The sequence below is a fragment of the Prionailurus bengalensis genome, chromosome E2 (assembly GCF_016509475.1).
Source record: "Prionailurus bengalensis isolate Pbe53 chromosome E2, Fcat_Pben_1.1_paternal_pri, whole genome shotgun sequence".
Lineage (NCBI taxonomy): Eukaryota > Metazoa > Chordata > Mammalia > Carnivora > Felidae > Prionailurus > Prionailurus bengalensis.
The window spans coordinates 16,081,567-16,097,792 of record NC_057352.1 but is presented as its reverse complement, the minus strand read 5'-3'; the positions used below and the strand labels follow the sequence as shown (position 1 = coordinate 16,097,792).

Below are 16,226 nucleotides of genomic sequence, written 5' to 3'. Positions count from 1 at the left end.
AGTGGGGTCAGCTCAACTTGAAACGCTGATAGAGATCAGGCAGGTGCTTTCCCACGGGGGAGGGACGTGGCTGTCAGGAGAAGAAGGAAAGGGTGCTAAGTGGGCAAGAACAGCTAATACCTGCTTCCTGCAGCTCCTCTCCTGGATGTGCTGTGCAGATTCTGTCCTGAAACAACTTTTTTCCTAGTTTCTAAAGAACAGAAACCCCACAGATTTGTGGTTCAGCTAGTGTATATTATTTCCATTGGTACAGGTGACGTTGTAGATTTTATAGACCAGCAGTGGTCAGGTGTCCATGGACTCATAAGGTTAACCTGTGAGCATTCTGTAAGAGCTGTGTGCCGTCCACTGCTCTCACACCGAGGACACAGCAGTAGGCTGCAAACGAAACAGGCAAAACCACTGGCGTCGCAGAGCTGACGTGTTAGTGGGAAGGGACAGACCAGAAACAGAAGGAAGAGGGAAGAGCCACCGTGTGCCGAGTGTCGATAAATGTCGAGTGACGGCGGCAGGATAGTAGAGAGAGGGCATGTCGTGGGGACAGTCAGCGAAGGCCTCCATGGGAGGGAGGTGTCTCAGCAAAGACCTGAAAGAGGGAGCCACATGGAGTTGACTGGGAAGAATGTTTCGTGCCGAGGGAACAGTCACTGCAGAGGCCTTGAGGAAACAAGGCATGTTTGAGGAGCAGCAGGAGGCCTGCGTGGTCGAACAGAGTGAGCGAGGGAGAACGTGGGAGGAGATGTCAGAGAGGCGGTGGGGGCAGGTGGCATGGGGGGCATGGGGCCCCCTGGGCCATGTGGGGACTCAGTCTTTTCCCCCGAGTGAGGTGGAGCCACTGGAGGGCTCTGAGCGAGGAGAGACACGATCCGACCAAGGTCCAGGGCTCTCGCTGGCTGCGTGTGGGGACCAGACGGGAGAGGGGGGCAAGAACCACAGGGCGGTGGGAGGCTGCCGTGAGGGTCCAGGCAGGGCCCTCAAGCCAACTGGTGCCGCCCTCCTGTCCCCTGTTTCCATTCACCAGCTACTAAGGAAGAGGCACATAGGAAACGACATTGTGACGATCATCTTCCAGGAGCCGGGGGCGCTGCCTTTCACCCCCAAGAACATCCGCTCACACTTTCAGCACGTCTTCATCATTGTCCGAGCCCACAACCCCTGCACTGATAATGTCTGCTACAGGTATGCACCTCCCACGTGGGCCCCAGGGAACAGCCCCGGGACGGCCCCCAACCCCTGCACACACAGGAAGTCACAGCAGCCGATTCCCAACCTCCAGGCAGCGTGCAGAAAGACAGCCAGCAGAGAGCAGCCGCCCAGGTGGGCCGGCTCCTGTGTTGCTTTCTGGGAAGCTCTGTCCTCACATTCCCGCGCCTTCCAAGAGAGCGATCCTCAGCGAGAAAGGGGCATGTCACCCCAGTGTTGATAAGGAGACCATCGGGGATTTGTAGTTGCCTGGAATCTTTTGGTTGCAAGTGACAAAAACTCCTCCTCAACCTGGCTTAAGACAGAAGGCATTCGTATACATCGGCTCCCAAATGACAGGTTCGGGCGTAGCTGGATCTGCTCCACTTTCCTATACATTGCCTCATTTGCTGGCAGCTCTGAGCTCAGCATCCTCCCAGCTGCAAATCCAGCAAAAAGAAAGCTTTGCTTTCCCAGGAAAAGAAGCCCCAGAATTGCGGCTCACTGATCTGGTTGGGGGTGAGGTGCCCATCGTAGAGTGAAACCACCCCTGCGCCACGCCTGGGTAGCGGGCACAGAGCTGAGGCATAGGAGTGGTGGCCCAGGGGGAAATCACAAGTTGGAAGGACGGGGGCAGGGATAGAGCTGTGGTTCTGGTTCATAGATCAACAGGCGACACAGGCCGCAGGCTCATTCAGCATCCTCCCCAAGCCCCGGTTCTCACCAGCAGAGTGGCCAGCACCCAGAGGCCAGATGGAAAGCACTCTGGGTGTGGGGTGAGGAGAGAGCCCTCGTCCTTGAAAACCAGCTGATCAAGGACCTAGGCCCCGGGCCAAGGGCAGCACTTGCCCCTGGGATAGCACCGCAAGCTCTGGGGAATGGGCAAGGGAGCGCTATTTTCCATTTTCTGAGAACGGTTTGAAATTCAAAAGGTACAAAATGTAACATAAAAAAGCAAAAAAAAAGGTCACAGTCTCCCACCACCCAGCTGTCCTGTTAGCGGTTTCTTGTGCATCCTGATGTTTCATACATACACCAGCACGTGCTTACAAGTATTCTTCTTCACCTCTTTAACACGAATGGAGCATAACACACGCTGTTCTGAATCCTGTATTTTCTCACCAGCCCTTGAGATCTCTCCAAACCAATACATAAAGTGCTTTTTCGTTCCATCGTGCACATGCGTGAGAATCTCCCCCCATCGATGGGCACCTGGGCCGTTTCCTGTCAGCCGCTCTTCCCCTCCATCCGGCAGCGAACAACCTTGCATCCGCTCTCATCGCACTTGTGTCCGACTATACAGATGGGAGAATTCCTGAAACTGGAGTCCCTGGGCCCAAGGGTGTGTGCGTCGTGCGCTGGTAGTCTTGAGGAATTGCCGGAATCTCCCGTTTTCTTGTGTCAGCCGGGTGTATGAGAGAAGGGCGGGGCGGGGGGGATCCACCGCGTAGCGCGTGTGGTTCAGAACACTGTCCTGGATGTGCCGCCCAGGTGGCTGCTGGGAGCCAGCACACTGCATGGCAGGGCCTCCACGGGGCATCAGGCCACAGGCCCCCTGTGTCCTCACCCCTTTGCATCTGGTACTCTGAGCAGCAGCTACCCGTGCCCACACCTCCGGGCTGTGAGAGCCAGAGCTCACTCGGAGGTCCCACGTTCCTCGGCAGCTGAAAGGTAGCCCTGGTGAGGGAAGATGGAGTTGTTCACGTGCGCGCGCGCGCACACACACACACACACCACAGAGGAGAAGGCCTCCCTCTCCTGGCACATCAGAGGCAGGGGGTTGAGCCGGCGGCATGGGGGTGGCCTTTCTCCCCTTCCCACACTCCCACCAGGGCTGTCACGGCAACCTTCCACCAACCCCCCACCTTTCCAGGCCAGCCTTTGCATGGTGTCCAGGATGCTTGCTTGCTTCTGATTCACAAACCCTTCTTGTTTCTTACAACTTAATTTAAAATATTTTTATTATGCAATATTTTAAACATCCTGAAAAGCACAGAAAATAATATAACAGACACCCATGTGCCTACCACCAGATTTAGCAGATGTTAACATTTCGCCATATTTGCTTCAGCTCTCTCTCTTTTCTTTATTTTTAAAGAAAGAAAATGTTAAAGATACAACCAAAGCTTACCCCCTCCCACACCCTCTCCCTTCCTCTCCCCTCCTTCCCTACAGGCAGCTGCTCTCCGGACAGACCACACCCGGTCCCCTCTGTGTCCCCAAACACATTTCTGTGGCAGCACTCATGCTGTAAAAATGACTTATTAGCGTGGCCCTTGCCTCCCTTGAAGGTAGTAACCCCATGTCACATTCCCCTTCATGTATCTATTGTGACACGGGGCTTGCCGTACAGTGAGCCCTACAAACATTTTTGCTGGCCGGACAGATGCCTGGCCCAAATATCCTAGGCACCGAGAAAAGAATTGTCGAATGAGTAATTGTGAATGTTCTGGAAATACTTACTGAGCTACAGTGACCAGGTGACCTGGCGACGCACCGTCTCCTGGTTGTGTGACGAGGTGCCGTCCTTTCCGGTTTCAATGTGCCGTTTCTGGGTGGCACACCAGCATCCCTGCAGCCTGTGGGCTGTGAAAACCCAGTCCGTCCTGCTGGGAAGCAAAGGACCAGCTGTTCTGATTGTCCAGAAGCCTTCAGCAGCTTGTGATTTCATGGTTCTTAAAATCATGAATCAGGACTGTGGGGAAACCCAAAATCCATCACTACGCAGCCAAGTGCTGACCGGAGCCGTTGCAGCGCTGTTCACAGCTGTAACGTACAATGCGAACATACCGTTAATTAGAAAGACTGGCGAAGTCATCTGGTCCATCCCCCGTCCTGTAGGCAAGGCCACGCCCACACGGTTTTGCCCAGAAAACCTGCCTGGTTTGTGTGGCCTTCGAAGAACTGCACCCCTGGAAAGTGCCTTTTTCCGTCAAACCGGCACACGCTGTGCATTGGTAAAAATCCGTTTCTTCCTGGTCTGTTCGAGTTTAAATCGCTATTTAAATCAATAGTGAACACCTGTGCTGGTGCTGGGGGACCAGCTAAACTCAGTGTGGCATCTGCCCACATGGCACTCCTGCACTGGAGGAGTGTCACTGGACAGTGAACAGTGGAGGTGGTGAGCAAGGGATCTGGCCTGACCCACCTGGGGTGTGCAAGGGCTTCTTTGACAGTCTCCTGCCCCAGGCGCCTTCCAGTGCTTTCCTCATGGGGCAGCCATGGTGATCCTCGCAGGTTGTCAGTCTGGTTGTCACTTGTTGCTAGCATCTGTGTCCATCATGGACCCTCAGGAAGCAGATGCCTCCCTTAGGGTTTTAACTGAGGGTTAGGGAACAGTCCATTCACAGGTGTGCTTAGGTTAGGGGAACAAGTACAGGAAAGCGAGGCATCTGGGAACCACCAGCAGCAGGGAGCCATCACACACCCCTTCGGCTTGAGGTTAGAGAGGATGGGAGAAGTTTCTGGAAGCTAGAGAGAGCTATGGCTCTGGGAGAGGAGGCACCAGGCAGGAGCTATCTATGGCTGTGAGTTGAAGGATCAAGGACTCAACCACAGCCGCTATCCCAGCCCAACAAGAAGGCCGTGAAGAGAAAGAAATTCTTGAACTTCTCTCTCCTGTCACCTCCTGCTGGTGCTTCCTGTTGACCAAATTCACTGGAAGCTGGAGGGCATGGGAACCCAGGTGAAGGTGATAGCCTGCGGAAACCCACCTGCCAGGGCACTGAGCAGGGCGGAGAGCAGCAGACACCAGATCTGGGGGTGCAGATCGTGACGAGCCAGCCCAGATGGTGAAATGATTGCTTGGTCTCACGATCAAGATGAAAAGCGCTAACACGCCATCAAGGCCCTGCGAGGCCTGGCCCCCAGTGACCTTTTGAGCATCCGACTCTTCACTGTCTGGGCTCAGACCGCCCCAGCCTCGTCTTTCGCAGTCAGGCGTTGAACATTCAGCGCCCACTGCCTGCAGGGCCCTCCCCTCAGCTCTTCCTCTGGCTCCTACTCAGCCTCCAATCCCAGTGTAATAATCACTTCTTCAGAGAGGCCCTCCTGGGGTTTCCCTGTCCATATCAGGTCCTTCTGTTGTTCTGTCTGTACCCCATTCACTTCCTTTGTCTTTATAAATTAATTTGTAAGTTTGTTTAGTATGCCTCTCTTCCTGGATTAAAAGCTCTGGAGGCCAGGGACTGCTGTATCCCCAGCGTCCAAGAGAGCATCCCAGAAATGCTTGTCAAATAGATGCAGGAATGTTACACTGCCCCCCTTTGTCACGTTGGGGGAGGGTGGGGGCTTGGGAGTCAGAACCCAAACAAGCCTTACACTGTGTTTGGGTTCCATGGAATATGTTTTAGTTAGGAATCTCGTTATTTAAAAATTATCCTACGGTGGGAAGAGAAGCATTAGGAAATCTCTCCTAACGCAGTACTCATAAGGTGAGGTTTTTGTGGAGGATGAATACAATGCTCTAAGAAAATCTTAGCAAGCTGACTGCTCGCTCATTTCCAGCAACTCATACTGCTTTTAATCATCATCATGTAAACAGCATAGCTTATGGTGTCTCCACCACCCTTTAACATCTTCCAGCCAGTGTCGCACTCCCCTGCCCCTGGGTGGTGACTCTGGGAGGAGCCGTAGCCTCTCTGCCTGACTTCCTGACTGTAGAAATCGGCTGCTCTATAGCCACTGGAGTCTCCACTCAGTTTGGTCATTGGAACAACACATCTGAGATACTCATCAAATCTCCAGATTTGACTTCTCAGCAAATTCTCCCACCTCCCAGCTCAGGGCTGCTCCTTCTCACCTCTCCTCTGTTCCATGTTGACCTGTTTCTGGCCTGTCGAGGGTTGGAGCACAAGGAGGAAATGGGAGGCAGGGGAGTGTCCCTGGGACTGTGACGACAGCTGACTGCGAATTCTCTGGGCTCCCTGTGCACCCTCCTGGTCCCCCAGGCTCCTCTTGACTACAGGCTCACCTCAGAGGCCCCTGCTGCCAGCAAGAGTGGGTGCAGAGATGATGGTGTTCGCCACCCAGCTTTCTCCAAAGATGTTCCTTCCAGCAGCTCCCTCTGTAGTTTGCGTAGGGGGTAAGAAGGTTCATTGGTTTGGCAGAAGAGGTTTTAGATTATTTCCTTTTTACTTTCTCATCCATTCGCTATTTCATTTCTGTCACCACGGCACCTCAGTTGAAACTGAAGTAGGAAGGGTGCCTTCTGACCTCTCGTTACAATGAATTTTCAAAATAACCCACGTAGAGAAGATTTACAAGGTATGTTAAACAATGTCACACAAATGTTTAAAAGAAGTAAATCACATAAATGTCCTGTATCAGTCAGATGTTCCGATAATAATGCTGCTTAACAAACCACCCCAAAACTCAAGTGGCTCACAGACATTAACATGTCTCTCTGGCCCACACATCCACAGGTCTGACTGGCCTTGGCTCCCGGCCACGGATTGGGTCCAGGTCTGCTACAGGTGTCCCTCATCCGTCTGGGGCCCCCATGGGGCATGTTTAGCTCCCGGAGAAGGCAGGAGCGCAGGAGGCATGCCTTGCTTGAAAACCATTGGCTAAATCAAGTTACCCAGGATCAGGAGGGTGGGGACGTACCTCCCCTCAAAGGTGGAGAGGGAGGAGTGAGTGTTTGCCAAACTGTAACCTACCACACAGTTTATATGTATGTAAGATGAGAATAACCGAAATGGAACAGCCGTAGGAGAATTCTTTGAACAGCAGTGGATGTTCTAACAGCAGTGGATGTTCTAGGAAGTAAAAAAATGCGTATACACGCCCTAAGGCTGTCGAAAGTTTCCAGTGTAGCCAGCAACTTACTAGTTAGACGTAACTATTTCCATTCCTACAAAGCACACTCCTGTGTCTGATTGCATGTTTTCTTTCTGAAGCGAATCTCAAGTGCCTTTCTTTCTACCATCTATTTCTCCCTCCTCAGTATGGCTGTGACCCGATCCAAAGATGCTCCTGCTTTTGGTCCCCCCATCCCCAGTGGAACCACATTCCGCAAGTCTGATGTCTTCAGAGACTTCTTGCTGGCCAAGGTGATTAATGCCGAGAACGCTGCACACAAGTCTGACAAATTCCACACCATGGCCACCAGGACCCGCCAGGAGTACCTCAAGGACCTGGCTGAAAACTGTGTCTCTAACACACCCATTGACTCCACTGGCAAATTTAACCTCATCTCCCTGACCTCCAAGAAGAAGGAAAAGACAAAAGCACGGGCAGGCGCTGAGCAGCACAGCGCAGGCGCCATCGCCTGGAGGGTGGCGGCCCAGGACTATGCCCAGGGGGTAGAAATTGACTGCATTTTGGGGATTTCCAATGAGTTTGTGGTGCTCCTGGACCTTCGCACCAAGGAGGTGGTGTTCAACTGCTACTGTGGGGATGTCATCGGCTGGACCCCAGACTCCTCCACTCTCAAAATCTTCTATGGGCGAGGGGACCACATCTTCGTGCAGTCCACGGAAGGCTCTGTGGATGACATAAGGGAAATCGTCCAGAGACTGAAGGTAAGGGAGAGAGCTCGGCAGTGGTACGGCACTTCTGTGGTTTGGCCCAGGCCTTAGGGAACCACCCCACCCCCACCCCCACCCCAGCCCAGTCAGTTAGGCCAGGACACTAACTGGCCCCAAGAGAACCAGAATTGCCACTTACACACTAGGGGGGCTTGTGGGCCCTGCACCCTGGGTTCTTTTCTAGGGAAGGTTCGGGCCAGGGATCCAAGGCTCTCCATTGTCATCACCTTGGGAAGACAGAGATGTATTTATTCACTCTAGAAGTTGATAGGAGATATAAGTTTATGCTTACATTCAAAATGTAAGGGTACTTTGGGGAAGAATTAAAATAGAATGAAAAGCTTCCAGGCCACTAAAGGATAGGGCATAAGCAGGGACCTGGGGAGAACATGAGAAAGCACAGTACAAGAAACAAACAAACAGAAAATTATATAGCGGGAATAAGTCCACATCAGTAATCACGATAAACCTGAGTGGCTTAACTTCCTCTGTTAAAAGACGAAGGTTCACAGTCTGGGTGAATTCTTACCCTAAACTCCTGGTAGACCTCTCCGACTCAGACTGGTGGTCAAAGCAAGAGTGACAGATTTCAAGTCGGGTGACAGCTAGGTTGGTGAAGGCTTGAAGCACTGTGGTAAGAAGTACTCGGGCCACATCTGAGCTCTGTGAAAGGGAACGCTGTAGTCAGCAATGGGCTCTTGGTGGGTTTAACAGGAGGGCGGGTCGTGCATGTGAAATAGGGAAGGGTGTGTAACATGGGACCCGGGTTCTAGAGTCAGAAGCCTGACTTCAAGTCCTGGCACTGCCACTGGCCAGCCGTGCGACCTTGAGCCAAGTTCTTAACTGCTGTGTGACTCAGTTTCCCCATCTGAAAAATGGGAACAAAAATTACCATACGTCACGTGAAAGTTTTAAGGATTGGATGAGTTATGTTGCCCAGACAAGCTTGCCTGACTTGGTGGGCTGTGACCTCCAGATCCCACCATGTTCACCCTTCTGGGCCTTTGCACTGTCTCATTAAATTCAGGTTGGATTGATAAGGCCCTGCCCTCAGCTTTCCTCGCCCAAAATTCATGCTTAGCTTTAGGTAACAACATTAGTTTTTGGGAGCAACACGGATGTGGGGTCGGAGAACCAGGGCCTCCATCTGTTTTATTCACTTGCGTATGTCCCATGCCTCCATCAGGACTGCCTGGCACATAGTAGGTGTTCAGTAAATACTAATTGTTTGGCTAGTTGAATGAGTTTAATTGAACCCTGAGTCTGTGCTAATAAGCATTTTACGTGCGTGATCTCACAGTCTTTCACCACCCCATGGAGTGTAGGTACTGTTCGTATCTCCACTTGACAAGATGAGGAAATTGAGGCTCAGAGAGGTATAGATACTCACATAAGGTCATGCAGCCAGCAGATGGCAGACTGGGATCTGAATCCAGGTTTTCCTGACTCCAGAACCTATCTGTGTCCAAACTCGAGACTGGTAGCTTATCGGCATCTCCACCCAGGTGTCTCTAAGCCCCTGAAACATGTCCAAGAGCAAACTCCTGGTTTTCCTCCCCTGCCCCCCAGAATTTTCCTGTTAACATAAAGGGCAAGTCCGTTGCTCCATTTGTCGAAGTCAAAAGCCTTGGCATCAGCCTTGCTGTTCTCTTCCTCTCACACCCACATCCCGTCTGGCTCCGGTGGGCAGTCTCCAGCCACCCCTCCCCTTCCACAGCCTCCCCCAGCCTCTCCTGGACTCTGTAGTCACCTCCTCCCTGTCTCCCTCGCCTCCACCCTTGCTTCCCTATGTTCTGTCCTCAGTAAGGCAGTCCCAAGGGGTCTGGCCCCATCACTGCTATGCTCAGAACCGTCTGCCCACCCTAGGTGAAAGCCAGAGTCCTTGCAGTAGCCTGTGAGACCCCGCGTGATCTGGCATCCTGTCGCTCTCTCTGCCCTGGATACACAGACCTTTGCTGCTTCCCGAGTGTGCTAGGCAGGCAACCAGCCTTTCCACTGCCCGCACTCTCTCGCTGGAGCCCTTTAGTCACGTGTCATCTTATCAGGGAGGCCTCATATGTAAAATCGCAACCCCCCACCCCGACTGAGCATATTCCACCCACTTACCCTGCTTTAATTTTCTCCATGGCACTTACCACCACACAAAGTGTATTTGTGTATTTGTTGTTCATTGCCCTGTCCTCAGCACTCAAGCCCTTATGCAGGAGACGCTCAGTGAACTTGTACTGAACGCATGGGTGCATCACTACCCTATATTAATAGCAAGAGCAAACATTTGTGGAGGGCTGTCCGACCCTGCTCAGTGCCTTGCACGACTTGGCATTTTCTCCTCACAAAAACCCGGTGAGGGAGATACCATTATCATCCCCACTTCACGGATGAGGAATCTGGAACCCAGAGAGAGTTAAGTACCTGGGTTCTTTAACACGAGAGGATTCTTCCTCCCTAAATCCTGACAGCAGCTCACGTTTCTTGTGCAGTGACCGTGCCAGGCACTGCGCCAGGTTACACATTTTACCCACATCCTCTCTGTGCCACTCCGTCCCACACCCACCCCCGAGCCTACTGTTGGCGCAGTGTTTTGCAGCCCGTTACCGCAGCCCTCCTCACAATCTCAGTGCCCCAAAGCCCACTGAGGAACCAGGTGGCCAGGAAGTGATGACGTAAGCCATCTTCTGCGAAGGGACAAGCCCATCTTAAATGACTCATGATGGCAAATCTGTCTGCTGCGCAGAGCCCTCCAGGGCAAGGAGTCCCTGCCCTCCCCAGCAGAGCCAGGAGTCAGACATCCTTTGTTTGTTAAGTTATGCCCCTGTCTCTGAGCCGGACAGTGCTGGGACACAGCAGTGACCGTGATGGGCCGTGGCCGCCCTCCTGGGACTCCCATCTGAGGCAGATACCGAACAAGGAGTTACAAGTGCCGAGAGGTTAAAGAGGAAGTATTGAGGATGCCAGGGAACCTATCGTGGGGAGAGGTCTCAAGCCCACAGGTTGGATGTAGCCCCCAGACATACTCAGTTGGTTACCAAAGCTTAGCATTCGGAAGACTTCATAGAAGTGTGTCTTTCCGGGGGATCTGGCTGTGCTGGACGTGCATTTGCACAGGTCAGCCGAGGCAAGGCCATAAGTGCCCGCTTCAGATGGGGCACAAGTGCAGCATTTAGCCACATTCCACCAACTTGGGTCTCATGTACACTGCCCACCGAGTACCCCAGCTTGTGAGCCTGGGATGGGGGGCTCCCTGAGGAAATAACTTTTAAACCGAGATCAGAACAAGAAGTAGGAATCGTCCTGGTGAAGAATGAGGAGGAAATAAAAAAAGGGGGCAGCGGGGAATACAGCGTGGAAGGTAAAAGCAAGAGTTAAAAAGTCAGGTCTGTACAGGTCTTAACATCTGAAAGATAAGCAAAGCAGTTGTACCTGCTTCACAAGTGAGATAATGGTGAAATTGGGCATATGAAGGGCTTAATCAGTGCCTGGCACACACAGATCAGTCCCCAGGAAGATGAACTTTAAAAAGGCAGGGTTGGCCTGGCAGAGGGTCCTCTGAACAGGTATGTGTTTGGTCTCGTAAGGTGTTCCCTGTGCCGTGGGGCCTTTCTAGAATCTTGTAAACGTCAGGAATGCTTCTGTTCTTCAGGTGGGGCTTCCTTTGGTTTGTTAGAAAAGCAAAGGGGACAGAATTGTCAGACATTTAAAAGAGCAGGGGTGCCTGGGAGGCTCAGTTGGTTAAGCATCTGACTCGTGACTTTGGCTCAGGTCATGATCTCACATTTTGTTACTTCAAGCCCTGCATCGGGCTCTGTGCTGACAGTGCCGCTTGGGATTCTCTGTCTTTCTCTCTGTGTCTCTCTCAAAATAAATTAACTTAAAACAAAAAAAAAAAAAAAAAAAAGGTTTGGGGCGCCTGGGTGGTGCAGTCGGCTAAGTGTCCAGCTCAGGTCATGAACTCACAGTTCATGGGATCGAGCCCCTCACTGGGATTTCTGCTGTCAGAGCAGAACCTGCTTCGGATCATCTGTCCCCCTCTCTCTCTGCCCCTCCCAACCCTCTGAAAAATAAGTAAACATTTAAAAAAAAAAAAAAAAAAGGCTTTTAAGAGACAGCAGCTACAGAGTTCAGTTACCGGCTCTCTCCTCTCTCTCCAAAATGATCGAAAACAACTGTAGTGGGTCGCTACAGGCTGAGCTGCTAAAAGAGACGGAGAGATCCAGTGGCCAAAACAAGGTGGGAGTTTCTATCTCTTGTAGTTAATGCCCAGGCTGCTCAAGGCGGCAGGGACAGCTCAGGGACTTACACCCCTTTTGCCTTGTGACACCTCATTTTCCTTCTGTATTGGTTGGTATGACTCCATATCCCCGTTCCTGTCTGTGGGGAGGCAGAAGGCGTGAGTGTGGAGGGCAAGCAATTTTATTTTGAAGAGCACAACCTAGAAATTCCATCACTTCCACTCCTGTGCTGTTGGCCAAAACCAAGTCATATGTCCATGCCTAGCTGCGAGAGAAGCTGAGACATGGGGGGCCTCAGCCGCGTGGCTGTGCGCCCATCCAAATCTGTTTTGCCGTGGGAGGTCTTGGTACTGAAAGGAGGAAGGGAAGAGTGGAGAATGGACGGCAGTCAGCAGCCTCGCTGAAGCCTCTGAGGAAGGTCAGGCCCTCCCCACCCCCTCCTGGGCTGGTGTGGCCTAATTGGTCAGGGGCACAGACACACCAGACGTTTCTCTGTAACCCACAACCAGATTCTGTGGACACAGGGGTGACTGCTTCAAGGAGAAGAATTTTGACTCCCCAAGCAGAAGTCACGGGCTAGGATGAAGTCAGTCACAACTTTCTCTTCTGATGCACTGAACACCAGGCTTTCCTCTGCAACCGGTTTTTTAAACTTTTTAACTATGGAAAATGTCGAACATACACCAAAGTAAAGAGACTCACCTAGCGAACTCCTGGGCCTTCACCAGTTTTCCGCGATTATCAGCCAGCCCGTGGCCAGTCTTGTTTCTTCCTTCCCTCCCTTCCCTTCCACCTGATTATTTCGAAACAAATCCTAGACATCCTATCATATCATCTGTACACATTTCAGCATTTATCCTGAAAACGCACAGACCCCCAAAAAACAACTGTCTTGTCATTGTCACACATAAAGAAGGAACAATAATTCTTTCTTGTCACATGAACAAGTTGGACTGTGAAATCAATTACTGGGTCTCAATCAAGAATTTTTGAGGACAGGATAGGAAAGAAGACAGAGTATCGCAGTCCATCCCAGTAAGTGAGGATAAGTAGTCCTTTGTGAGGTGTTGCCCCAGTGCTGCCTTTGTCCCCCACTTTCCAAATTCTCCCCATCTGCATCAAATGTGGTTATGTCTTCAGGTGAGTCCTTTCCCGTCCACACTCTTCATTTCCTGCTACCTACACTCAGGAATGTGATCGATTTGGATTGCAAGGAATATTTGTGGGTTAATGCACATGTGAATGCATAGACTGGTTCATGACATACAACCTGCTTAATGTGCATAGTGGCCAGAAAAAGTGTGAAAGCCACTGTTGTAACAAGTACGTTCAAATACCATAACTTCTAGCCAGGGAATGGCTTCTCACAGGCAATTTGAACTATTACACGTTCTCTTTCCTTAATGTAGTTTTAGGAGAGGGCAGACAGGTCTCGATGTGACTTGCTTAATAGCCGTAGCCGTGGCTTGTTAGGTTCTTTTCTCCCAAGAAGAGGAGAGAATCCCTAAGGACATGCTGAAGGGCTGAGGTCCTCTTCCGCAGGTCCTCCTGTTTACAGTATACAATATCGTGGCAAAAACCACACGTGGATGAAGCAAGGCCTTGTGTGGTCTGGTCAGGTCCAGGCTGGAGGACGGTCTGAGGAGGAGATTGGGAAGGGGTTTGTGCCTCTGAGAATGAGGAAGTAAAGAATATGGCGCGAGCCCCCACCCAGAAAAGATCCCAGGATCTCTGGTTGGTTGCTCCTCCGGCTTACTTTGTTCAGAGTCACTGTGTCAGGATAAAATAGTGGCTTAGAACAACAAAGGTTTGGGAGGGAGGGGAGGGTAGGTGATGGGCATTGAAGAGGGCTTGTTTTGGGATGAGCTCTGGGTGTTGTATGGAAACCAATTTGACAATAAATTTCATATATTAAAAAAAAGAGAGAACAACAAAGGTTTATCTGTTGCTCACACTACATGTCCATCTTGGGTTCACCAGAGGTCTCTGCTCCACATTGTTCTAACTCTGGAACTCTAGCTGACCAAACAGCCATTATCTGGAATATACTTGGTAGCTGTGGTAGAGGGGAAAGGCCTATGTGTGTGTGTGGGGGGGGGGGGGGAGGGGGGGAGGTCTCACTCTAGCTAGTAAATGCCCCAACCTAAATGACATGACAGTTCCACTCACAGCTCCAGTTGTGACCAAAACAAGTCCCAGAGCCCACCCACCCCAGGGGGCCAAGAAGTATAATCCTGCTATAGCTGGGAAGGAGGGAGGCCAGGGGCCTTTGGAATACATGGCTGGCTCCTGACTGCCACCATCTCTGCAAGCTAATAAGCCATATAGTTGTATATCCACGTTTCGTCTTCAGAAGTCAGGGGTCCAGGCTGAGACTAGGTAGGTGTTTGTGCTCCTATACCCTGGCATCACCTGGGAGAGATGGGAGTCAGCAGGGTCTTTGGCCCCAAAGCGGGGAAATCTGTACAGGGATCGTCCAGAGCTGGCCCCCAAACAGCTTCTGAGGCTAGATCCTACCTGTCGCCTACAGGTCATGACCAACGGCTGGGAGACGGTGGACATGACCCTGCGGCGGAACGGGCTCGGGCAGCTGGGCTTCCACGTGAAGTATGATGGGACAGTGGCCGAGGTGGAGGACTACGGGTTTGCCTGGCAGGCCGGCCTCCGGCAAGGTAGCCGACTGGTGGAGATCTGCAAGGTGGCCGTGGTCACACTGACCCACGATCAGATGATCGACCTCCTGCGCACCTCTGTCACTGTCAAGGTGGTCATCATCCCGCCTTTCGACGACGGCACGCCCCGGAGGTAAGGGCATCTGCCCTGTAAGGTGGGAGCCAGGTGGGGGTTGGCAGCTTCCAGAGAGCCCGCGTGTGCCCCCGCCCCAGTGCTGTCACTCGAGGGCCTTTCTCAGGAGGAAGAGCCACGACGGCAACCAGGTGAGAGTCCGCAACTGTCAAGCACATACTGCGTGCCAGTTACGGTTGAAGCTCTGCAATGCGTACTGTCCCATTTAGTGTCTGTAACAGCCCCACGAGGTGGGCACTCCCATCGGTTCCATTTCGTAGATGATGCACACAGCGTGAAAAGTAGCTTGCCCCGAGGCCACGCTGTACTGGATTCACTCCTTCAACACATACTTATTGCGCCCCGAGTATGTGCAAGCTCCATTCGAAGCTGGGGATACAGCAGTAACGAGACAGAGCGCCTGTTCCCTAGAAGTTTGTGTTCTAGAGGGAGGGACAGGCAGTAATTAAATAGATATAATGCAGGACCAGGCAGTAATAAGGCTTAAGAAGAAAACTAAAGCAGAGTAAATAAAGAGCCTGCCCCATGGTGGGAGAACTGCTTACATTATCAGGGAGGGCTACTGGGTGGAGGCAGCCTTGTGGTCTTCTCTGGGCCAGGGGGTCCCAGACAGAGTGTGGACAGAGGCTCCAAAGTGTGAGTGTGAGTGTGTGTGACACATCTGCCCGTGCAGCACGGAGAGACCAGTGTGGCTGGAACAGGGGTGAGAGGTGGGGGCAACCTTTGGGGGAGCTTATGGACACAGTGACAGGCTCAGGTTTTACTCCATGGAAAGTGGGAAGACAGCGGAGAGTTTGTTTGGGTTTTTTTTACTGGAACACTTCAAACATATTAAAAGTGTACTGAGCCCCGTTTCAACACTAAGCAACATGTGGCCAGTTTTGGGTTTTCTTTTTTTGCAATCTCTGTACCTCCCTATCTTGGATTATTTGAACCCCTATCTTGTATCATTTGAATCCATCCCAATGTTTAGAATGTATCTCTACTCAATAAGCACCTCTAAAAAATTATGATGATGCTTAAAAATTTTAACAGTAAGTCAGTATCAATTACCCATCTGTGTTTACCTTTCTGTTGTATCAGAGAGATCTTTTTTAAAAATAATTGTTTTGTTGGGGCACCTGGCTGGCTCAGTCAGTTAAGAATCTGACTCTTGATTTCGGCTCAGGTCATGATCTCACAGTCCCCGTGTGGGGCTCAGCACAGAGCCTTCTTAAGATACTCTCTCTCCCTCTCTGTCTGCCACTCTCCCCCTAAAATTAAAAAAAGAAAAATGTTTTTAGAAGAGTTGTTTTGTTAATCAGGCTCCTCCTGTTGTATGTGGTTGATGGGTGTCTTTAGGCTCTCTTAACCTGTAAGCTTCTCCTTCCCCTTTTCTATTCCCCTCGCAGTTTAGTTTGGGAAGAAGCCAGGTTACTTGTCCTTCAGACTTTCTCACTTCCTGGATTTAGCTGCTTGCATCCCTCTGATGTCCTTTACC

The 16,226-nt window shown here is 51.5% G+C and overlaps 1 protein-coding gene across 5 annotated transcripts in view; it reads left to right on the top strand.

Annotated features, from left to right (window-relative positions):
* Window positions 1–16,226, top strand: part of SIPA1L3 (signal induced proliferation associated 1 like 3) — a 238,986-nt gene that overhangs the window by 157,711 nt on the left and 65,049 nt on the right. For all 5 annotated transcript variants that reach the window (XM_043599043.1, XM_043599038.1, XM_043599039.1 and 2 more), the window contains 3 exons: window positions 1,022–1,179; window positions 7,130–7,706; window positions 14,472–14,746. In XM_043599043.1, coding sequence (XP_043454978.1) covers window positions 1,022–1,179; window positions 7,130–7,706; window positions 14,472–14,746 — 1,010 coding nt within the window. The remainder of the gene's footprint in view (window positions 1–1,021; window positions 1,180–7,129; window positions 7,707–14,471; window positions 14,747–16,226) is intronic.